Source organism: Mytilus californianus, unplaced genomic scaffold (genome assembly GCF_021869535.1).
Source record: "Mytilus californianus isolate M0D057914Y unplaced genomic scaffold, xbMytCali1.0.p SCAF_3, whole genome shotgun sequence".
Taxonomy (NCBI): domain Eukaryota; kingdom Metazoa; phylum Mollusca; class Bivalvia; order Mytilida; family Mytilidae; genus Mytilus; species Mytilus californianus.
The window spans coordinates 74,134,862-74,159,952 of record NW_026262679.1 but is presented as its reverse complement, the minus strand read 5'-3'; the positions used below and the strand labels follow the sequence as shown (position 1 = coordinate 74,159,952).

The 25,091-nt window shown below is 30.9% G+C and overlaps 2 protein-coding genes across 3 annotated transcripts in view; one reads left to right on the top strand and one right to left on the bottom strand.

The window, feature by feature from the left end:
• Nucleotides 1–25,022, bottom strand: part of LOC127735075 (uncharacterized) — a 104,337-nt gene extending 79,315 nt beyond the window's left edge. Inside the window, exons 1-5 of one of the 2 annotated variants that reach the window (XM_052245166.1) lie at nt 24,900–25,022; nt 20,881–20,995; nt 19,658–19,881; nt 18,607–18,713; nt 15,126–15,311 (exon numbers count right to left, since the gene is read on the bottom strand). In XM_052245166.1, the coding sequence (XP_052101126.1) occupies nt 15,126–15,311; nt 18,607–18,713; nt 19,658–19,874 (510 nt within the window). In that variant the 5' untranslated portion in view covers nt 19,875–19,881; nt 20,881–20,995; nt 24,900–25,022. The remainder of the gene's footprint in view (nt 1–15,125; nt 15,312–18,606; nt 18,714–19,657; nt 19,882–20,880; nt 20,996–24,899) is intronic. The other variant, XM_052245167.1, reaches the window with a different exon arrangement.
• LOC127735076 (E3 ubiquitin-protein ligase TRIM9-like) lies at nt 967–5,231 on the top strand. Its single transcript, XM_052245169.1, has one exon. It carries the CDS (start codon nt 971–973, stop codon nt 2,657–2,659), a length of 1,689 nt encoding a protein of 562 aa, XP_052101129.1. The 5' UTR covers nt 967–970; the 3' UTR covers nt 2,660–5,231.
• Nucleotides 25,023–25,091: the final 69 nt, after the last annotated feature.

Genomic DNA, 25,091 nt, shown 5'->3' with positions numbered 1-25,091 from the left:
ACCGTAATTACCCATTTAAATACATCATAAAAGTCTTAAAATAGAAATTGACATACATAATCATGGCTAAAATTAATATATTAAATATTCCTTAATCAGCATTTTTAAATAGTAACTTCTAAAAATAAATAGACAGCTAATCACCTCAAGACAATACAACATTTCTTTATACATAATTTAAAAGCAGTGTAAGGGAGGTAATCCAAACTTAACATTGTACTTTTTTTTGATTGTCCATTAACCAGGAAACCCTTGTTTTTCACCCTATTTTGCCCCTAATTCCTAAACAGTTTGAGCCACAACCCCCCAAAGCCAATCCTTACCATCCCTTTGTGGTATGGAAACTTTTGGTATAATTTCAGAGAGATCCATACATTGTTCCACAAGTTATTGTCTGGAAACTAGAAAAATGCTTATTTAGGCCCCTTTTTGGCCGCTAATTCCTAAATTGTAGGACTATAACCCCCAAAATCAATCCCAACCTTCCTTCTGTGGTTATAAACCTTGTGTTTAAATTTCATAGATTTCTATTAACATTTACTAAAGTTATTGTCCGGAAACCAAATGTCTTCTGACGACGACAACGTGATACAAATTTTGCGGTCGTATAAAAATTGATAAACAGAAATCATGCAATGAACTTAAATGATTTTTTTCATATGCAATAATAATTTACTTCACTATATACAGACTGTTTTAAAAAAATTAGTGAGAAAATTTATTCTCAATACAACATTGAAATTTATGATAATCCTAAAACATTTGAATTATACCTCTATCTTTGTTAAAATCTGCAACTAAACATTTCAACTTTTTTGATTACTGATTTTAATACTTGAAAACATTTTTTATCAAGATTATTTAAAGGTACATTTCATATCATATTACAAGCATACATGACTTATCTATCCTTGTTACCAAAATAGAAACCAGGAAGTACAATACCTGTGTGATATTAGTGGCAATTATTATGGCTTTCTCACAATCAGTTATAAAAAGTCAGGCTCCTGTAAGTTGTGGTCTATGTGAAACTGATAGACAAATTAAGTGGAAATGTTTGGAATGTAGTCTACTTATGTGTAATCATTGCAAGGAAAAGGTGCATTCAAAATTTAAAACTTTTCAGGATCATAAGATCATTGATATCAGAGAGATAGGATTGCATGCTGAGGAATTGGATTTTAAAAACATTAAGTGCAAAGAACATGCTGAACATAACTGTTGTCTCTTCTGTAAAACCTGTGACAATTTAGTCTGTCCAACTTGTGTGTCCAAAGTTCACAAGAAACATGACCTTATTGAAATAAGGGAAGGATATGATATGAAAATAGACGAACTGAAAAAAGGACAAACTAATATTCAAAAGGAAAAATCAAAAATGGTAGCTAAAATGGATCAGATGAACAAACTTACAACTGCAGAAAAGTCAAAATTCACAAAAGTAAGTCAAGATATTCTTACTCATGAAAAATCTGTCAGAGCTGCAGTTGATAATTATTTTAAAGGGCTTAAAAATGAACTAGATCAAGGTCATAAAACTGCTATGAAGTCTATTGAATCTGATCAAAATGCTGTGTCCGTTTCAATGAAGCTGGTAGAAGACAAAGACAATGAAGTCCAGGACTTAATTCAGATTACTGATGCTACAAAATTCTTCTCCAATGTCAACTTGATTGAAGAATCCTTGACAGTTCTAACACCACAAACCAAGTCAAGTTACAACTCTACACCAATATTTATACCAGGAAAGATCACACTGTCTAATGTTGGAGTCATACAAAGTGATCATACTCCATCAGCTGAATCAAATGTTGTTTTAAATATCAATAAACAATATCAAACAGAACTCAGTATGATTTTACATTTATCTACATCCCCTGACAATTCATTATGGATAAGTTCTCAATCAGATGGAGATTTACAAAAAGTTGAATTAGAAGGAAACAAGCTGAGAGTCATATCTAACTTCAACATTGTGCTCTATGGCATGGCAGTACTTCCATCTAACGATGTCCTGTTGTCCACAGGGAAAACCAAAGTCCAACAACTTAATATTACCACTGGCAAGTTAACAGACACTGTATATAATGTGGATCCTTTATTTTCTACAGACATCCACATTGTCAGTGATAATAAAGTAGTTGTAGGAGGTAATTATGATAAACTAGGAAGAAAAGCTGTATTTGTAATGAATGATCAAGGAGAACACCAGACTGTGTATGAACATGATCAGCATAATAAACCTATATTTACCTATACAAAGAGTATAACCAGTACCAGTAATGGGAATATACATGTGGCAGATTATAACACAGATAGTGACAGAGGTAGAGTGGTGGTGTTAGGACATGGAGGGGGTATAATCAATTCATATACAGGACATACAGATGTCAACAAGGACATACCATTTATACCAGTCAAAATAGTGGCAACACCAAGAGATAATGTCATTGTAGTGGATATGAACAGTAACTACCTGCATATTCTAACCAATGCAGGTCAGCTCCTTACATTCTACAACATAAAAGACATAGGAATAATATTGCCTTTCTCCCTAGCCTTTACACCAACAGGGCAGCTCTTCATTGGATGTACCAAACCTAAAGGGGCTACAACCAAGGAAGCCAAATTATATGAAGTCAATATATCAGGTTGTTAAACTATTGATAGAAACAATAAGTAAATAAGAGGCTGTCAGAGTGACAGCAAACCAGATTTTCCTGCATGAAAATGATATTTGCAAATCTTGACCCCCAAACAGGATCAAGTAAAAAAAAATATATATAGCATTCAGAAAATTAGTTTATACAGAATAACAAACAAACCTACCACAAAATTCTTCAAACAATTTACCAAAGAAAAGAAAAAAAAATCCAAAATATCATTTATCATTAATACAGTGTCTTTTAAAAATCTATAAAACTTATCTGTAATTATCTTCAAAATGTCTAATAATGAAAAGTAAATTTCAACTATATTTATACTGACCTACAGAGCTTATCATAAACAACACTTAGGAAACACAAAATTTTCAAATAAATCTGTCACTCCAATTATAATTTTGTGATTGATAATAACCACATGCTTTGTTATCTTAAAAACACTTAGTGTAATCAAACTTTATATATATAATTAATAGTTCACATTTTTTCTTTCTTTCATTTGTCACAAACTAATATCTGCAACTTATCTATCAATGTCAACAACTTTATCTAAACAATGTAATGTAATGAAATATATCCTTTAATAAAGATAGATTATTATCTAATGAAAATGATATTTGCAAATCTGGACCCCCAAACAGGATCAAGCAAAAATTAAACATTAACACACCCAACAAAAATAAAATACCACATAACAACTGTGACATCTACCTTCAAAACACACATGACTTAAAAAAGATAGCTATATATAAAGAAATTTTTGACAATACCTGACTGAAATCAATTGAACAGATACAATCATTGATAGACTATCTATCCATATACTTATTAATTACACCATTTCTGTTCAAAGGGAAATAACTCAAAATAAAAATAAATCATATAATAAATTAATATCACTTTTCGCTACTGAAAGGTCTACAACTCAACAACGAGAAAACTAAAATCGTGAAAATTGAACTTGACCTTCATTTAGTCACAGGAAAAAACATATCTAAATTTGAAAAGATTTCGTTAAAGGGTTTTCATGTTAATGAACGGACACTGTTTGGCAGCCGCCCGCCCGCCCACCGTACATCCGCAAATCAATAACCAATTTTTCCTTCGAAAATCTGGTTTAAAATGAACCATTAAACAGTGTTGCTTAATCATAATTGGTTCAAAAAATTGATAATTACAACTAATAAGTTATAATTTAATTTTGGATGTTACATGTCTTCTGATTGGCTGAAAGTGTTTTGTCTATCAGCTCATAGACATAATTTTGTCATGTGACAGTGAAGTCATCAATGTTTTTCTCATGATTTACTCCTTAAAAATAGAATTAAATTATAAGGAATGACTGTAATATTTTTTCTGTCTATTCGAAATAACCTCAGAAATGTGGTGCACACTTTTAAATAACCCGCAATACTATGTAACAAGCAAATATTACATTAGGCAAAGTTAAAAAAATTACTGGGTTATTTCAAATTAATCCAGAATTTGACTTTAGTTGATAACTATTCTATATCATAGTAGATCCTATGATTGTTAACATGACCATAAGATGTGTCATGATTTTAGTCAACTTTAGATTGTCTATCATTTTATTTATGAAAAATCAATAAGCTATACCAAAATCATATGCAAGATAATGTTTAATGGTACTGTTCTATGAAAATATTAGATACATAAAATGAAGCAAACATAATGACCTAAAGCCCATTTATTACACATACCCTATCTGAAGGTATATACTGTTTACAATTTTTTATTTTAAAAATTGAAATAAAATAAACAAACTTGTTTGTATATTTATGTATAAGAAGATATTGTTGCTGTAGGAAATGTACATACTAGGAGATTGGATATATACAGCATTTTTTTAAGTTTTGACATGAAGTTTATAGTTAAGGCATAAAGTTATAATGTTTGATTTTAAGATACAGCTGTTTAAGTTTAACAATCTCCTAATAATTTTTTGAACCATGTTCCTTATTTTAGAGATAAGCATGTTAATTTATTTATCCAGTGCATATTATTAGACAAATTTCAATTCTATATATGTTTTGGTTTATTCTTTCAATTAAACATGTTGATTGGAATCCATTAAACCAAAGTGCAAATAGAGATGTTCATAATAGTAATACATGTCATACTGTCATCCAGACAATAATTTCAAAATCCCTTTTCAGTGTTTTCTGTGCAGTAAATTTTGAAACAATCACAATATTTATTGTACAACAGACAAATTTCTTGACATGAAAAAAAAATTTAATGCTGCATTCAGAATGTATAGGAATTTTTTTTAGGTTCATCTGACCTTTACCTCATTTCATATTTCAGTAATTGAGTTTTAGTAATTAGGTCAATTTCTATGATAATTTTACAAATAGGTCATATATATTTGGTCAGACGTATATATGTCTCAGATTTGGTTTCTAGAATGGTTGTTAGGCAGGGTTCATCTGATCTTGACCTCATTCTCATGGTTCAGTGATCATTGTAAAGTGTTTGTGATAGGTCAGTTTCTCCCATAATATAATTAAAATCATTTGATTGTTTGCTTGCTTAACCTCCATAACTATAGGTTGCAATTCTGTAAATATAGACAATGCAATTTCCCATAGGAACTCCCCTTGCGGCTGAAACTGTGACACTTTTACTATGAAGTTTCGTGAAAAATAATATCCCAGAACAGAGAAGTTTATATGCACTACTATTTTATTCAAAGGTCAAAATATAGGGCTGTGCGGCATATTTTCAACATTTATATGCCCTGAACTTCTATGAGTTTAAACTTATACTAAAATGCTATACAACCCTTACCTTCATATTTGGACCTCCTAAGAATTAAAATTTAGGTGCTACCATGTTTTTCTGTACTGGTTACATTCCCAAGTGATGTCTCTATGAGATGAAACACAGAGATCATAAATGGGAACCAGTACATTATCAAATTAACATATCTATGAATATTATATATCTCCCCAAAAGAGGCGTGGTTTGAGAAACAGCTGTATTTACAAAGTCCAACCTATAAGTAACTTTAACTAATTGGCCAACTATATATGAGGTATACAGTTATTAAAAGGTGTACACGTGTGTCTGACAAGGTACACTTGAATTTTAACTTGTTTCATGGTTCATTGACCATCATTAAATTTTTGTGATTTAGTAAGTTTCTCTTGTACTATAAATGTATAACTAATAGATAACTATATTTGGTGTATAGAATTACTATGAGGGGTCATAATAAAGGTCATTATAAAATTCAGTCATAATTATAAAACATGCAAGACATTTCAGCATGTGTACTCTTGTTACAATTTTTGTTAACTTTCAACTCAACAAGCTGAAGATAGAATAGTAAATAAATGTATTTGTGGTAGTTGAATGATTTTAATGCTTGTCAAAATCATCAGTCTTGAAAATACCTACCAATTTATGATATTTTCAAAAGAAGCAATACTTATTAATCATCAATAGATCTTCACTACATCTTGTTGCAAAGGCTCAAAATAACAAGGATTTTTTTGAAAGTCTGAATTACATTTATTTAGTCAAAGTTTCATTTTATGTTACATGTTTTAAAGAAATACATGTGTCTATTAACAAATGTAAATTATCAATGTATTTAATAGTAAATTCATTTTGTTATTTTCTTTCAAAATATATTATTCCACATTTGTCACAAAAGGGAATATCTTTCATTTGTATAAACTATCTATACAGGGTTTACCACAGTATTTAATGAATGAATTTCTCTGCCATCAAATTTTCAATACCACCTCTGAACTACATGTATGTCAAATCTCCTTAAAATTTCAAAAAATATTCAGGATCACTCTTTTTGACATTCTAAGACAGCTGTAATTAGTATGAATTTTTATCCAGTTTACAATACATCTTGGGGCCTAGATCATTGAGTGGTCCAAGTATTTTTTTGTCAGTGATAACTAGCCTGAAAACTCTGGTGTTATGAGTAAAAACCCTGCTCATGGCAATGTGTGTTGGACTCTGGTATTAATTTTCAAGAATTGCCAGTTTTCTTGAAAACGGTAGTTCAGTCCTTGTACTGGCTTCCTCCACCAATAAAAACTGGCTCCCATGATAGTCACTTGTTTACATACAACAGGAAACTAGCTGATCACTGACTTATTTTATGAAAGCCTAATGAAAATTAAAGCTGACAAAATTGTTGTTTTTGATAAATGAATGATAATTTTCTGTTGTACACAAATGTACTGACTCTGGACATATATATTGAACAGTTATCTAGTTAACAATTATACCACATCTTCTTATTTTTCTATTGAAGAGTGTAAATATTTTGATAAAATATATATATCTTAGTTTGTTGTTTAATTTATGTGTTGCTGTATCTGATTGTGTTTTCAAATTAAGTTTAATTTCTATTTCTGTGTTCAATATTTTTATGATAATTCCCATTTTGTATTTTAACCTCACTCTGATTTATTTCCCTTTTTAAAAGCAGATATTTTCATAAGACTTGCACAGCAAGTATAAATATTCATTTTTTCAACAACAAAAATCGTATTACAACTCCATTGACATTCGTAATGTTACAATATGGCTATCCACCTTTATTCAACTTTCCTTAAAATTTTCCAATCTACAGATTCTTTCCAATGAGAGACTACTATTGCAAACTCCAGAAAAGTAAGACAAATTTGAGATTAAATGAAGACATGGGGTATTACCATTCAGCAATGAATCATTCAAATAAGATTTTTAAACAGATAATTCATAGTTTTGTATTAATCATTCAATTAAAGGTTTTGTTACCAAATAAGTATTCATGCATTTTTGTTGAACATGTTATATCCATGTGTATAATGCTGATTTGGGAGTATTCTATCTTAAATCATCCATTAACATATAATTAGCTATATCACAATGCAACTTGTGCAGTGTTCTAGCTAGAATCTGTGCTGAATATCATAGTCCAATAAAATGGAAACTTTTATTATATGCTTATCAAAATTTGACCATAATTTCTAATTTATCATATAACATAATTTGAAGCTTCATTGCAGTAAACTCAATGAAATCAAATTATCCAAGTCTAAAATAAAACATTCACAAAATGGTTACTTTTTGACAAAATCTATATTTTTATACCTTTTCTTTAAAAAAAAAGAGCTATTGATCATTCAAAGAACTAAAATGTTTTTGTCATGCAATTAATATTTTTAAAAACACTTTTTTGGTTGTTTGACAACACTTAATAGAAGTTAAAAGAAAAAAATGGATTAGTTTTCATTCGAGATCTTGTCAGGTGTTGAAAAAGTTATGAATTTGTCAATAAGGGAATTTAGTGTTGATGGTCATAATGGTAGATATTTGACTACTTGTCTTTACTTTGTTAGCAGCCCTCTAAATTTGGGCTAGTGTGGACACTGTCATGTAAATTGATTTATGTAAGTGCTTATTATACGCTATCTAACATATGCTTGCTTGTTATGTACACCTGTTTCATATATATTGTAATTAAATAGAATATTTAGCTTAAAATAAAGCAGTTATATTGCCTTATGTCTTTATGTCTTTATCATTATCCCCTTACATGATATATTACTTATACTTTTCAACTCCAATTTCAATTGACTAGGCTTGTCAGTTTTCCTACCAAAGGTTGGTTGTTCTCTCCAGGCACTCCGGCTTCCTCCACAAAGAAAAACTGACTGCCACAAATAGTGCAATAGTGCAGAAAATAGCAATAAACATCAAACAATCAATCAATTATACTTTTCCTCACTGTCAGTAGGAAATCATAACAATGCAAACAAAATACATTGAAGTTTTGTAAGTCTGTGTACTGCCTTTACATATGCTGTTTAGCATAAACTTGCAACATGCTGCACATGTACATACCCATTGCCTAGTCAATCTCCATTTAAGGAAAGAAGAGACAACAAATGTTGATGATGAATTGCTAATCTAATTACTTGGCAAAAAAACTACATATATGGTTTTGTCCATGAGTTGATAGAACACATCATTTCTTTTACCTTGTATCACTAAAAAATAGAAGATGATCACTACCTAAGTTCAATAGCTGAGATGAAAGACCAACCTACTGTCAAAGAGCAAGCATCATGACATTAAATGAGTGGCAAAAGATACCAAAGGGATATTCAAACTCATAAGTCAAAAACAAAGGAACAATGCCATGGCAAAAAATGAAAAAACAACGAAAAGATAAACAACAGTACACAAAAACATAACATAGAAAACTAAAGACTGAGCAACACTAACCCCACCAAAAACTTGTTAACAAAACCAAAAGAAGAAAACAGAGCTTATTGATTTGAGAGGTTAGAGGGTAAGCTGAGAAAGAAAGTTCCAAATAAAACAATTTCAATACAACACAAACATACAAAAAATGCAAAAAACAGCTAAATGCTAACTCTAGAATGTGGACTAATCGGGTTTGGTTTATATTGTGCTTTACTTTTACAATATGATCTAGATAGGTAAGAGGAGAAATTTGAGCATATTTTAATCTAGTTGAATTCACCACATTTTGTGCCTGTTCTATGGTCAGGTTTCTGCACCATGTGTTATTTGTTGCTGTTTGTTTAAAAATAAGGAGATGTGGTATGATTGCCAATGAGACCAACTATCCACCACAATTCAAATGAAATGGATGCAAGCAATTATAGGCAACCATACGGTCTTTAACAATGAGAAAAACCCATAACATATAGTCAGCTATAAAAGGTCCTGACATGAAAAGTATTAAACAGTTCAATTGCAAAAACTAATTACCTAATTCACACCAAAACAATTTACAAAAAAACAAATATGACAGACATGAACCAACAACAACCACTGAACTATGGGCTCCTGACTTGGAACATGCACATAAAGAATATGTCAGGGTTAAACATATTTAAAGGCACCAACTCTCCTCCTAACCTGGGACAGTAGTGTAACAACACAACACAAGAACACACTATATATCTATGCAAAACAATAAGGAAAAACAAATATGAGACAGCAAATTAGGACAACCACTCAATTACAGGCTCTTGACTTGGGACAGGCACAAATAGAATGTGGTGGGATTAGAATGCTAGAAGGTGCCAACTCTCCACCTAACCTCGGACAGTGGTGTAATGGCACAACATAAGAACAAATGTCTTTAGTTTCTCAGAGGAGTCAGAGTTTTTGTAGTTGATGTGGTTAATATTTTTGGTAGTTCGTGTATCCTTTTTATGCATTATTCAAAGAAGTAAAGGAAACATACAGTCATAAAGTTATCCTCATTTCTGTCAAAAGAAATCCGAGAAGGATAGATAAGGTCAGAGTGAACTCATTTCAATTGGATGTTAATCACTCATTAAAGTGAACTTACTTGTAAGTTTATACATATTAATTATTTATGACACAAATACCTCTACAATCTTGACAATACAAAAAGCAAAGAAAAAGCCCTATCAAATGCTGTTCTTCATCTAAAAATTACAGTGAGGTCTTTAATACATAGCAAACACATTCAACTCATTGCAAATTCAAGATGACTCTATTCACTGAAGTGCAAAATGCATTTTTTTTATACTAGTTTAAACATACAATAATACAAGTAGATTTTCACATATATCTATGCTAAGAGCACTCAAACAGTCCCTTACAATTTCACAACTGTGGAAAACCACTATTACCAAAAACAGAAAATTCAAACTACAACTACCTATATCAAAGTTGGAAGCAAACAAAGAACTGTAAATTCATAAATTATTGCATGCATTTATTATTGCGATTTTTGAAGAATGGACAAAAATGTGTGATTAACTATTGCGATTTCAAGAAAATCTGCATACAGATATATGTATCAGATATCTGAATGTGAAAATCACCAAGTCACATTATTCACATTAATAAAAACCTCGCAATAATTTCTGAATTTACAGTATATTTGGTAAATCTTTTTGTGTCTGACCCCAAGACTGGAGCCTGTAATTCCATGGTTTTTGATTTTGCTGTCTGCCATATTTGGTTCTTGTTTTTTGTTTGTAGCATTAATCACGTTGTTGGTTTTATCTTTTATATTGTGTCATTATTAGTTATGCTAGGTATTTTATAGTTTACTACACTGTATGGGTTTTTATCATTGTTGAAGGATATATTGACCAATGTTTGTGTCCATCCATGTCTGTCCTCAGGTCACTGGTTGATAGTTATATCAATGGCAATCATACTGCATCCTTATTTCTATAGTAACATTACTTAGGTTGATTAGGTATCAGCAAAATATGGATCATACTTCAATGATTTGTCCCATGAAAAATGTAACAGAAGTTATCACTTGGACTTAAATTACAAACTTAATCAGGTGGAAACACAACTGTACAAATGTTTTGATAACCTCAATATTACATACTGGATGAGAAATAGTACGGGGTAGATGTGCATGAGACCATCATCCAATGAACTATCATCCTTCCCTTTATATGTATCACCCTGCTCAGTCACTCAGTTATTTTTGTATGATTAATGCTTTCAGACATGAGCAGAACTTATCAGAGATGTCACAATGTCTGAAGAGAGGTTATCAGCAACATCACAATGTGTGAGAAGGCATTATCAAGCTAATCTTTGTCAAGAGTAATACTGTCTAACAGACAAGAATATGATAAACAGATTTAAGGGTTTTCTGCATATGGCTATTGTAATATATCAGCCCCTCAACATAATCTGAAGCTCTTTTGCTAGTTAGTTGTGGTTCACTCGCCAGAATGTGACCATCAAACCAAAGGAACTATTCATTAATAGCTGTTGTACAAACTAATACTGATGTAGTTGTAAAGAAAAACATTAATGCTGATTAGCTAATATGGTTGTCCTGAGGTTGATTGATTGTTTTTTGTTACATGTCCAGTGGCAAATATTCATTTGTATTCAGGATAAGAAATGAAAGTGAAAATGTATCAAAGCTACAGCTTCTTGGCAATGAAGCTAATTGACAATGAATTACTGTAAATTCAGATATTATTGTGAGTTTTTTTTTAAGCCAATAATGCAACTGGGTGACAATCGCAACAAATACAATAAGAACACACACTCTGATATCTAAAACATATATCTCTATGCAGCTTTTCCTAAAATCAGATGATTGATCTTGCATGTTTGTCCATTCTTAGAAAATCACAATAATAACTGCATACAACAATTTCTGAATTTACAATAGTATATAATGGTAATCTTGATGTAAAAACTCCCATGTAAACTTATGCAATGGCAGTAAAGGAGTTATGGTTGGCATAAGGTAAAATTCTTCAAGCAGAAGTTCTTAGTGCTATTCACAGTTTCAGCTGATTAAACAAAAAAATCAGCCACACAAAGAAAATTTTGACTATAAGAGAAATAATTCTAAAACTCAAATACGGCTTGATATCTACTCCTGAAATTTAGTTTCAATAGTAATGATGAATTTGACAGAGGACCTTGTGTTGCTTTTGTGAATGTGCCAAATGATTAGCTTTTTATTGCTTAAAACTTACTACATCTTCATTTATTTCTTACATTTCAATAACTACTACATATTCATTTATTTCTTACATTTCAATAACTACTACATCTTCATTTATTTCTTACATTTCAATAACTACTACATCTTCATTTATTTCTTACATTTCGATAACTACTACATCTTCATTTATTTCTTACATTTCAATAACTACTACATCTTCATTTATTTCTTACATTTCAATAACTACTACATCTTCATTTATTTCTTACATTTCGATAACTACTACATCTTCATTTATTTCTTACATTTCAATAACTACTACATCTTCATTTATTTCTTACATTTCAATAACTACTACATCTTCATTTATTTCTTACATTTCAATAAATATTAGTTAATACAACTTTAAATAGAACAATTATAATAAAATATTAATAGTAATAATCTAATCCCACTGATTAGCCTATTGTTACCCCATACAGATGCTGGTAAAGGCCCATAAATGATTATTTGTTTTTTATATAACATGATAGTTTGTTGCAACACCATGTGGTACATGTTTTAGCCAATAAAAAAACACATATTACATTAAGTATTGACATACTGTTAATATTAGGTATTGAGAGCTTAAATAGTCAAAAGGACCCGGTGAGCTAAGAGTCATTAACTCAATTCATCATTTGGCTGTCTGTCAGAAATATAGACTTTTAATCAGATATTAGATAATAACCTTAACATTACCAATTTTTATTGCATCACAAGGCATTTTGACAATTAATGTCTCTTCATAGTTTCTTAATGAGACCAATAAAAAAATCAGAAAATCTAAACTTTTAATTAATCCAGAGTCAACATTTAAAGGACTTTTTCAAATATATCATGATGGTGCTCTGGAGGGAAACATGTTATCAAAGATAAAGTACCACTTCCACAATAAGTTTCCCTTAAAAAACAGTGCACTTTTTGGTTTACTAACACTGATATAACGCAAACTATATGAAGTTGCACTCCATGTTTTGCTTAGAATACCCCAAATGAAAATATTGATAAACAGGAAGTGGTTGAAGATAAAATAAGAATGCTGATGTTTGTTTGCTAAGTATACCCCGATTCAGCCGTGTGACAAATCAAATAAAAGCTCACATGTCACAACTCATTACTCCTTACCAGAGTCATTCTGTTCTGTATTTCCTAATTATATAAGAAAAGTGTGTCAAAAATTTCAAGTTAATTCAACATTTTAAATAGGCAAACAGAAAGTAGGTGTCTGACAAATCTGAAAAAACTCCAATGTCAAGCTGCTGACCAAATATAATGTCAAACTGTACAGTAGTCAGGGCCTAATCTAGGATTTTGGAGAGGGAGAAGTGACTTCTCCTTCGTCACTTCTCCTTCGTGAGAGAGTAGGGGAAGTGAAATTCCATTACCGTTTGGGTTGTGTTGTGTTTCTTGCTTATCTAGGACATATACATTAAGGAAATTGATTTTATATACACAATAAAAAATATACCTGCAGCGTTTTATATGATACTGTATACATCAAAAACCCTTAATAAAACAGTATTGACGATGTAGTTGTTATTTATTCAGTCTTATTTTGTATTGTCAATTAAATGATTTGAATTCAAGTTTTAAAAAATTTGTTGATAGTATATCATGCGTAAACTAGTCTCATGTGCATCTACCTAAATTTCTTTTAAAAAAATACTCCCAGCTTGTATCTAACGACTTGTTTTTTAACATGAACTGCTTGAGAATGACTGAGCAATTTAATCAGTTTATATCACCACTTGTCACAATTTTGTAAAACATTATTGAATGTCCAGGACATCATGTCAGTTGTAATTTGAGATTCTTATGAGTGATTGTTGGTCAATAAATGAAGATATCTGTCCATCACATATTAATTAAATGATATAAAGCTAATTTTTATTAATTTTTTGATAAAAGATGTCTCTTATAAACAAGTTGGTCGTGAAAACAAACGTCCATGATCAAAAGCTGACCACACGTTGTACGTTTGCAAACAAATTATCCATCAGTAGTTTTTAATTTTAATTTTTCATATTTCAATTTTTATTCAATGAAAAACAAGAAATCAGCCATTTATTTCCCACACCTTAACCTACCAAATGGTAAAACTGATTCGTAATAAATAAAAGTAAAACAAATCAGCTGAGTGATTATGCTGCATCCTCATGATGAAAATCATCGTAAAATGATAACTCAAACAGTCCCTCTGTTTCCCATTTAAATTGTTTTGAATGTTAAATCCAAGGAGGTACAATGTCACTGTTGTATTTATTTCATTTAATCATCAACAGTATTGGTCCTTGGTCGTTTGGAAAATCTAGTTGCAACTTTTTTTTTTTACCTGTGTGACTTGTAAATCACAAGTTGTCTCCCTTACACCAATTCACCCCAGTCAGCTGGCAAGTTTAGTGATTTTCTAAAAAATTTTGGTAACTTAAATCGTCATTTCGCTGGCAAGATTATGGCCTGGTAGTACCTTAGATAAGTGTGAGGGAAAGTGATAGAAGAACAAGGGAACAGAAAGACAAACAGATTGACATGGTGAATGCAATATAGCCCTCACTTCTAGAGTGAGGATATAAACATTCCTTACATGTTATTATCAAGCTTCATACCAAATATATAATACAAAAGCTGGGTAATATGTTACAAAAACCCTGTTTGATCAGATCAAAGGATGGAGAAATGATTGAAATCAGTACACTGTCACCTTTAAAAGTTCTCACTAAGACAAGTCCCAAGCCCAAATCTCCTGAAAATCAGACTGGAATATTTTATAGTCCAAAAGACTTGCAGAGTCAAGTTATCATAATTTTTCACAAAAAGAGAAATTGTTATTCTTCAAAATTTTGGCTCACCATAGCCATAATGATGAGTAAATGGACTCATTTGTAATAAATTCTTGGAGAGAAGCTTGTCTCTTTGAATGGGAGTATAAATCAAGATACCTGTATTTCTGTAATATCTTTGTACTTCTGGTATAGATGCACTAAATGGTGGAACTGTTTTGGCAAAAAATCATTGATCTCAATATCATCTCTATTGTCCTCCTCAATATTGAACTCTTCAAGTCTTGTCTTTAAACCATTGAAGCATTTGTAGTTTGCTGATTTTCTTAAGGTGTTCCCAGGTTTCTGTAAATAAAAATTGAAACTATTTCAAGATAATTGTTCAAATTGGACACCTGGTATCTATCATTTATTTCTAGTCAAATATTTTATAATATTTTTAAAAATTACAACAAAATAAAATCAGAATTTGTTGTTATGATGGTAAAAACTATTTATATGTTTGAAGTAAGCTATAAATATGTGTTTTCATGTATTGGAATTAATAAACAAGAGTTGTACATACTATATAACTAATTATTCAAAATTTGGAATTGCTTTGTTTTTCAGAGGTCTCTCATAACTTTCTAGAAATTTGAGCATAACAAAAATATTGCTGTCACAAATGCTCTGCTATCATGGTTTTATTTCAGCAGCCACCAAAGTTTTGTCAATGGAATGTCACATTAACTTTTATATGTTTAGAATCAGTACTCATAAACATGATAAATAAAGTAATGTTATAATGTCAATTTTATGTGATATTTGTGATTAAAAATATGCAAAACACCTCATAATAAAAATCATGTCAAATTTCAAAATCATCTCATTATTAAATCAAGCAAACTATCAGAAAATCAGACAAAATGTTTATGGAATCTACTTTTATCTATTTTGTTGTTTTTTTTTTTTTTTTGGGGGGGGGGGGGGGGGGGGATTGTTGCTGTCTCATTAAATATAATCCACATCTTTAATTTAGACAATGAAAAAAAAACTATTTGTACTCTTACATAAAATAAAATATATCCCACCTACTACATTTAAAGTACTAAAGATAATAAATTTGGAATGAAAATAACCGCAGTATATAAAGACTATTCTTAATTCCCTGTAATTTTAGACAGCAAAAGTAAGACTTATATACCACATAAGAAACAAAAACATTTGGACAACTTTTTATCAAAAGAAACTGATTATCTTGTTCTAGAGAAAATTCATACTAAGCTTTGTAAATTTTCACTTGGAGTTAATATAAAAACATCAAATATGGCATGTAGAGGGGAACTAGGTTCACTTCCTACACTTTATTATGTAATTATCAATATGATATAATATTGGATTCATCTTATGAAAGATATTGAACCTTCAAATATTATCCTATGGGAGGCCATAAATCTATCCCATTTATGAACAAACCTAAACAGGAATCTTGGATAGGAAACATTAAACATATATTTAAATTCCTAGATTTAGACTATTTATTTGTATACCAGTCAAACTTTAAACAAAACCATTTATTTTTTAAAAAGTAAAAAGTTCTCCAACAATAAAATTTAAAGAAAATTGGGTAGCTAGTTTAGAAAGCAATTCTGGGAAGTGTACCAATATACAGTCTGACAATAAATTAAGAACTTACAGAAAATTTAAAAATATTTTTATGTTTGAACCATATTTAACAATAAATTCAAAAAAGACAGGCAAATAATTTCAAGATTTAGAACTAGCTGTCATGATCTTGAAATCAAATAAGGGTATTGGTTTAAAAGCTGAAGACAGAAAGTGTAAGATATGTAAGAATGCAGTTGAAGATGAACTACATTTTCTTTTAAAATGTCCTGTTCTAAAAGATACCAGATCTCAACATCTGTCTAATTTAAATTCTAAATTCAAAAAATTTTCAAAGTTATCTGATGAAATGAAATTTGTTTGGATTCTTTCATCTGAAGATTTGTTTGTTACTTCAAACTTATCTAAATTATTGCACTCCCTTTTTGAAGAAAGAAAGAAACTCTTAGAAAATATAAATGTAGTTCGAAAAAAAAGAAGAAAACAAAATATAATAAAATAGATTAGGAGTTGTCTCCCATAGGCCTAGGATTATAAATTGATTGAGAAATGTAATTTCTCCAGGTCACAGTGGCTTCCAAAATAACTTAATGTTTTGTCAATAACATGGTTTATAATTATGTTTCTTTGTTTAAATGTGTATTTATGTTGTTTTTTTTTTTTTTAAATGTACTTTAATCATTCTAATCATTTAGTGTACTTTATTTGTAATTCATTAGATTGTATAGCTCAAATTTTGGGCACCATGATCGGCTAATAAAATTATCTTATGTAAGCTTAAAATTTCTTGAAACCATTGATAATGGTGCCCCCTCCCCTTATTTTGAAGAGGACATTCAAATTATATATTAATCTAATTTATGGTGCAAATAATCAGATTGTTTGCTTCATTGATGGCATTTTCACCTAGCACAAAAATCATTATCAAGAGGATGAACATTTTTTATATTAAATGAATATGAACTGAAATTGAACAAGATTGTTAAGCTGAAGCACATTTTATAATTTTATAAGTCTGGGAGGAGAGAACAGGATTTATTTATTAGATCTTATTGGAATGGAACAAGATTTCGTACTCTTTGAATCAGTACTTTGTACATTTTGCCTTTGTGAAAGTCGTTTTTGAGCTACATTCCAATCAGATGTATTAAGCCTTTTCCAACTGATTTTTTCTATTTGTTTCTAAGATGTGAGGTTACACCAATGTCCCATGTTGGGGGAGGATTAGTCACTCACGAACATATTTAACCACCCACATTTTGTACGTGCAGTGCATGTCCAAAGTCAGGGACCTGTAATTCAATGTCTGTTGTTGGTTGCTGTCTGTCATAATTGTTTTTCCTTTATTGTTTTGTCATAAATTAGGCCATTGGTTTTTTGCTTGAATTGTTTTACATTTTGTAATGTTGGGGCCATTTATAGTTGACCATATATATAGGTATAGATTTTGCTCATTGTTGGAGATCGTATGGTGACTAACTGTTGATTAAATAGGCTTCATTAAGACTCTGTTGGGTAGTTGTATCATTGTCAATCATACCACATCTCCTTATTATATATGTATATGTATTCAGCCTACTACAATTATAGTATACCGGTAGTATTAATAACTTTGGAAGGTAAATAACCGCAGTATATAAAGATTATTAAAAGTCACACTGTTATTTTACAGATTCTAAAATCCTAAATATATGTAATTTGCACATTACATAAAATGTAATTGTTCAGAAGTCTTGTGTGTTATTTTCAATTTTGGTTCATTTGTATGGTTTGGAGTTTAGTGTGGTCTTGGTGTCCATTTCCCTGAACTAAGTTTACATTATTATTAAGGGGCCAGCTGAAGCCTGCCTTTGGTCATGGGATTTTCTCACTGAGTTGAAGACCCATTGGTGGCATTGAGCTGTATTCTGCTCTTTGGTTGGGTTGTTGTCTCTTTAACACATATGCATTCCCTGTTTCCATTCTCTATTCTATATTGTACTTTAAAGTTTAGTACACTTGTGATTTCCTTTATTCCAAACTTAGCATTTCTTACCACTTTTACTATCCCTCTGTTATATTTTAGATTATGAATCAGACTAACAATCTCTTTCCTTTCATCTGTTACTGGATCAGTCACTCTGTCTTTGAGAGGGTATTCAACTGTGAAAAAGTGGACAACACTTAATTATAAGAAACTGACTAACTATTTTTAACACATATTTTACACATGAGTATTAACGTTAGAATATATATGCAAAGCTGAAAATAAATTAAACTGAAAAATCTTATGCAGTTGATTCATTGTTAAATACGGTGTGCATCCTTTACCAATGATGTGGCATTCAGAAATCAATGTATTTAAGGAATGACTGTAATATTTGTTCTGTCTATGAAGAAATAACTTAAAAAAAATGTGGTGCACAATGAATAACCCGTGTAGCGGGTTATTTAAAAGAGTGCACCACATTTTTTAGAATATTTCGAATAGACAGAAATAATATTACAGTCATTCCTTATAATTTAATTTTAATTCAATTTTATGGGAGTAACTTTTGAAAAAAACGTTGGTGACATCACGGTCACCTTACAAATTTATATCTATGAGCTAATAGACAAAACACTTTCAGCCAATCAGAAGACGTGTTACATCCAAAATTAAATTATTATACCAAATAATAACAAGTTTGCCTCATAAAACCAGGAATGGTTAATTTTTGTATGAAAATCAATGTCATGAAACAATACATTCATCTTAATAAGGATGTAGGACAGCAAATTTGAAATCTGTATATCTTCTGCTTAACACCAACATTTTCTTTTAACATGAAAAACTGACATAATTTAGATAAAACCACAGCAAAATTTCACAAAGCTATGGTTATTTGTTCTGTACTATTATTTATTAGTCTGACAGAGTCAAAAGTCTGCCACAGCTTACGTGTGATGACTGGAAACATGGCTTATAATGTTAACCAAGAGCTAGTTGCAATAGTAAAAATGTTTTCTTTAAATTTCTTTGAGGGTGGGGTGGGGTGGGGTGGGGGTAAACGAATCTTTGGGTCTAGAACTTGCATAATATATGGCAAAGACATGGCAATGCTTACCAATTTGTGGTTTTTCATGTAATGGAAGTGCTGGTCTACAAGGCTTGAATGATATCTTTTTGTTCAAAAAACCTTCAGGAATCTTCTGTGGATAAAACTGTTTTTCTGCTATGTTATCAATATCTATGTTGTCATGAGAACCATAGGAAAGGAAAACTTCTCTTTTCTTACTTGGTTTGTACAGTTGGTACTGAAATGATTTGTCAGGAAAATCCATATCACATCTACAAAACAAGCAATTATTTTATTAATCATATAATAGATAAAGGGGGAAAGGTCTATCTAATTCTGGTATATTTATACCAATTCATGTTTAGGAATTAAAAATATATGGGTAAAAATCATCAAGGGCAATGACTTTTATAAGCAGGGGACTGACGATTTCAGATATTTTGACTAATTTGTAGATCTTGTCTTGCTGATCATTTTTTGCGTTAAAATAAAAAGTTTCTACAATGTATTTATCTATTATATTTTTCAAGATCATAAGCAAAATTGCAAAATATTGGTAAATATCGTTACATGTATTTAGAGGCAAAAACTTCTACATGCATGTAGAGAGTCAACTGAGGTTTTCGCCATGCTGACTTAACATGCTTAAGAGTAGAACTTGTCTTGCTGATAATTTTTTCAATTTAAATTTTCGCTCTTTCTATTAAAGAAGATTTTTTGTTAAAATTTAACTGATGAAAACCCATAGTGATGAGAACAGGTCACTAAATTAATAAGCTGTGAGACATCACTGGTTTGATCACTTTTAAATTAGTAAATGGGGTCATGGCACAAGCCAAATTATTTGAAAGTGATTTCCAAGGCCTGCTGCCTCAAACCTATGCATGTTGCTGAGAGATTTTTCTACTAGTACCATGTCATAAAGTACATGTTGTTAGTGTTGGAAGGGGTACCTATGTAGTTTAAACTTTTTGCATACAACATAGGAGAAAGCAAGGAGGGCACTGAATTGGATATAATTGTCTTCTAGAAAACTTTTTTTGTTGAACATCTTCATCTTCCAGGGCTGATTTTAAGGTTTTTGGAGATCTGACATTTAACACCATGAGTGTTGTTGTTTGATTTTTCTTAATCAAGGTTATGTGCAAATTAATCGGGGTAATAAAAATGTTGACATCAAAGAAACATTTAGAAGGGTGAATTAACCTAGTCATCTGGTAATAGTAGATTTTTGGTATCCAGCAGTTATTTAGTCACAGGAAACAACATACCTAAATTTGAAAAGATTTCGTCAAAGCGTTTTCAAGTTATTGCACTGGCACTGTTTGGCAGTAGAAGACCGCCGTACATCACCAAATTAATAACCAATATTTTTCTTTGGAAATCCTGTTAAAAAATAACAATTCACATAGATTTATTTTATTTTAAATTATAAAATCATTCTACATGGAATACCATATACATCTACATATCTTCACAATGTACCTGCATGCTGTCTTGAGCAGAATCAACACAACTTTTGTTTTCTCCATGGCTTAGCATCACAAAGAGTAACAATAGAAAAAATGACGCAATGTGAAGTATAAAGAGAAACCAACTTCACATCACGGGATCTATTAGTAAAAAGTGAGAAATTTGTGTAGAACCGCAATGTAGTTAACATGGTGAAGGAACAAAGAAAAAAATGGAGAATGTGTCCATGGGACACAGATGATGCCCCTGCTTGCATAAAACGTTATAAAGGGACATAACTAGAGAACTGTGAAAGAGATGCCACCCAAATTCTTACTTGATCTGTGTTTTATGTTAATAAGCATTGTGTATAAGTTTCATAACATTTGGTTGAGGGAAACTAAAGTTAGAGAATGGAAATGAAAAATTCAGCAATTTTTCCATTTATAAAGGGGCATAACTCAGGAACGGTAAAAGTGAAGCCACCCAAAGTCGAATTTGATCTGTGTTTTGTGGTAGTAAGCTTTGTGTATAAGTTTCATAACATTTGGTCAAGGGACACTAAAGTCAGAGAACAGGAAACCAACTTCAGGACATATGGACGTACGGACGTACAGACGGACAAGGGTAAACCTTAATGCCGCCTCCGCTATGGCTGAGGCATAAAAATAAATAACAATATTTCCCTTGTCACATTAATTTAAACGAATGGTTTAATTTTATCACCTGCTACATTCAACACAGCCACTTGCAAACCCATTTCCCAATGGGCATCTGGAGATAAGATGTATAATGACATATACAACCTTCAATCAGAGCTTAACGTCTAAAGCAAGAAAATAAGACACTTTTCTGACCACTGTTTGAGTTTTTTCTGCTATATGAATATAGAAGCAGTAACACTTATGCCAATTTCTATACTGTTTCAGAGTGGGATGTTTTTCAGTTTTTTTGTTTGTTTGGGGTTTAATTGGTTGTCGTTAAATAATTTTGTTTCTTTTTGTATGTATTTAGAAGATAACTGTAATCAGCTATTTGTGACATTTAATATTTGCCTTTCGAGTACTTGGCAGAACTCAACCAAGTGGAATTCTCACTTCAACTGTTGATGTCATTTCTGGAGGTTAATAGACGTTATGAGTACAGAACTTGACTTTCTCATCCACTGGCCTGGTATCTAACCTACTAAATGTAACTCTTTCAGTTTTGTTTTTTTTACAATTTCGGTATCAAATCAGTCCATTGGTCAAAATATAATACCTCTATAATTGAAAATTTATTATATTTTTTTAAAGGTTCACTGTTAATACATCATATACTTTAAGTAATTTTGTGAATGGATACTAAGCTTTTACCAAGACTTCCAAAGAATTTGAAAGGTATTTACAAAGTTTATAAATGTATGATGACATATACTACTGCATAAATAAAAGAGATATACATGTATTTTAATGTTAACATTTTAACAGAATTTCAATTTCACCAAAATCATCAGATTATCTTAATTTTCCATAAAGATATTAATATTTGTATGCAGTATACCAATTATTAATAAAAAGAAAATAACGGTAGTTTAAATAGATATTTTAATAAATGTTAAAAGATTTTATCTTTTTCACACCTTTTGTCACCTGTCAGATACGAAATTTGTATTGCAAGGTTCCATAATTATAAGTTACCCTTGGTTATAGAGTGATCAGCGTATCTAAGGAAAAGCTTCACCTACAGTGATACACGGATGCTGTATTTGAGCTGCTACGTCACACCTTTGATTTTATCAGAGACATATATTACATATAATAACATGTATTATATGTCTCTGTTTTTATGCATAGATTATTATGTTTTAATTAAATTCAGTTACTTTCACACCAGAAATTATGCTGGGAATTTTTTTTAAATGAATATTTATATATATAAATCTGCTGTTAATGGGATATTGTGAAGTATTCTAAAGGTTTTCTGACTTCTTCCCCTTTCACAGGTAACACCTGCCTTATATTACTATTACAAGCTACTCCTTCCCTTGAGCTTATGATTATATTTTGATTAAAAACCTGAAGAAAAAGAGTAAAAAGTTGGATGCGATTCTTGGCTGTATGAACCGGGTACAAGTAAAATCGACACCTGGTCAATTTGGCACCTATAGAAAAAGTCAAATCAGCACCTGGTTAAATTGGCATCTAGTCAAATCGGCACCTACTTAAAGTCACTTTGGCATTTGGTTATTCAACTGGCACCTAATATAATTTCTACTGTTTTCTTTCCTTTTTAATTGAGAATAGTTTTTCTGTTTTTTTTTTTTTAAATATATCTATTTTTGCTTAATAAAAATTATTAATCAGTTGCTTTCTGTTTGGAGTTTTCTCAACATTCTATTAATAATGTTTAGATTCATGGTTATCACTTTAAAAAATTATGAATTTATATCAATTACAAACAATAACCTGTTTGTTGTTTTAACAAATTCTAGGTAGTTTTTGATCATATATAATTAAAAAAAAAATAAACAAAGAAGCCATTATCGGGCTGATGTTTAATCCACAGATGAGGATAAAAACTAATTTAATCATTGAAATTTAAATTGTTTCATTTTCTGCATTTCTTGTCTGTTTTAAATGAATAACATTGGCACCAATCGTGTAGCCCATGTTTACCAGTAATGTGAAGTTGTCATGAAAAAGAGGTTCCTTTAATGCTCTTATAATTATAAGTTCCAATAGGAACAATTATTTCATGGCCCCATTGTTTATAACAAAGTTTCAATTGGAACTTCTGTTATGCAAACAAATATACTTCAGACACCTCGAGTGAAAATATTTTAAAAAAGTTATGGGAAAAAAAGAAGTCTTCAATAGTTCAAGGATTTGTATATGAATAGTTCACTTAATCAGGTTGGGCTCAAGTCAGGAAAAGTGGGGTATTCCCTGTTTTCAGAGTTCACCCCAGTTTTCTGGTGTTAAAAAACCCCAGTATACAGGGACTTTTTTTTCCTTTTCAATTTATGGTATGAAATCTACAAAAGCGCACCTTCTACATGTGATAACAATGTTTTATGATAGCAAGTGTTATTATTAGTTCAAAAATTAAGCTAATGTCAAGTCTAATTTGATGCTCAACTCACAATAAAACAATTCCTTTGTTCACCAATTCATACATTGATCACCAATTATGAGATGACAATAAGGTAAGTTAATCACTTGGGAATTTAAATTCAATGAATAGAAATTTTCAATAGAAGTGAACATAATTCAGTTATGGTCGGTTACACCTGGAGCATGTACATGTAGCTTGGTCATTTGATTCCTAAACAAAAGATTTGTATGTTTTTGAGTTATAGAAAAAACAAGGCTTCACTCATTCATGTTTGGTTGTTCCTGAAATACTTTAAGTATTTACAAATACTACTGATACAGTTAAAATGTGCGCTTTTGTAAATTTCACTATAAATTGAAATAATAAAAGGAAGTCCCCGTAAACTGGGGTTTTTTAACACCAGAAAACTGGGGTGTTCCCTGAAAACAGGGAATACCCCACTTTTCCTGACTTGTCCCCAACCTGTTAATTGGAAACATAATGTTAATTCTAGGTGCCGAAATAACTACCTCGGGTGCCGAATTAACCAGGTCCAAATTTGACTAGGTGCCGAATTGACTATCACGGGTGCCGATTTGACCAGGTGCCGAAGTGACTAGAATTGGTCAGAATTCGTATGAACCTGATACTGGAATAATTTTCATCTGTTCAAAAATCACTATGATCCGTCTATAGTATACCACAAAAAGGTGCATGTGTGACGGATTAAACTTAAGTGGAAGCAGTTAAAAAAAGTGCATACTTTTTCTTTATTTCATTATCCTTACTCTGCTGTTTTCATTTAAACATGCAGAAAGGCTGGGAATTGTTTTTCATGGGCGCCGCCATTTTCCCGGGATCCCTTAGTTTCGAAATTTTGTAATAAGTAAACATAGCAATCATTCAATTACATGTCTAATTGATTTTCTTATAATGCTTACATTATGTTATTGAT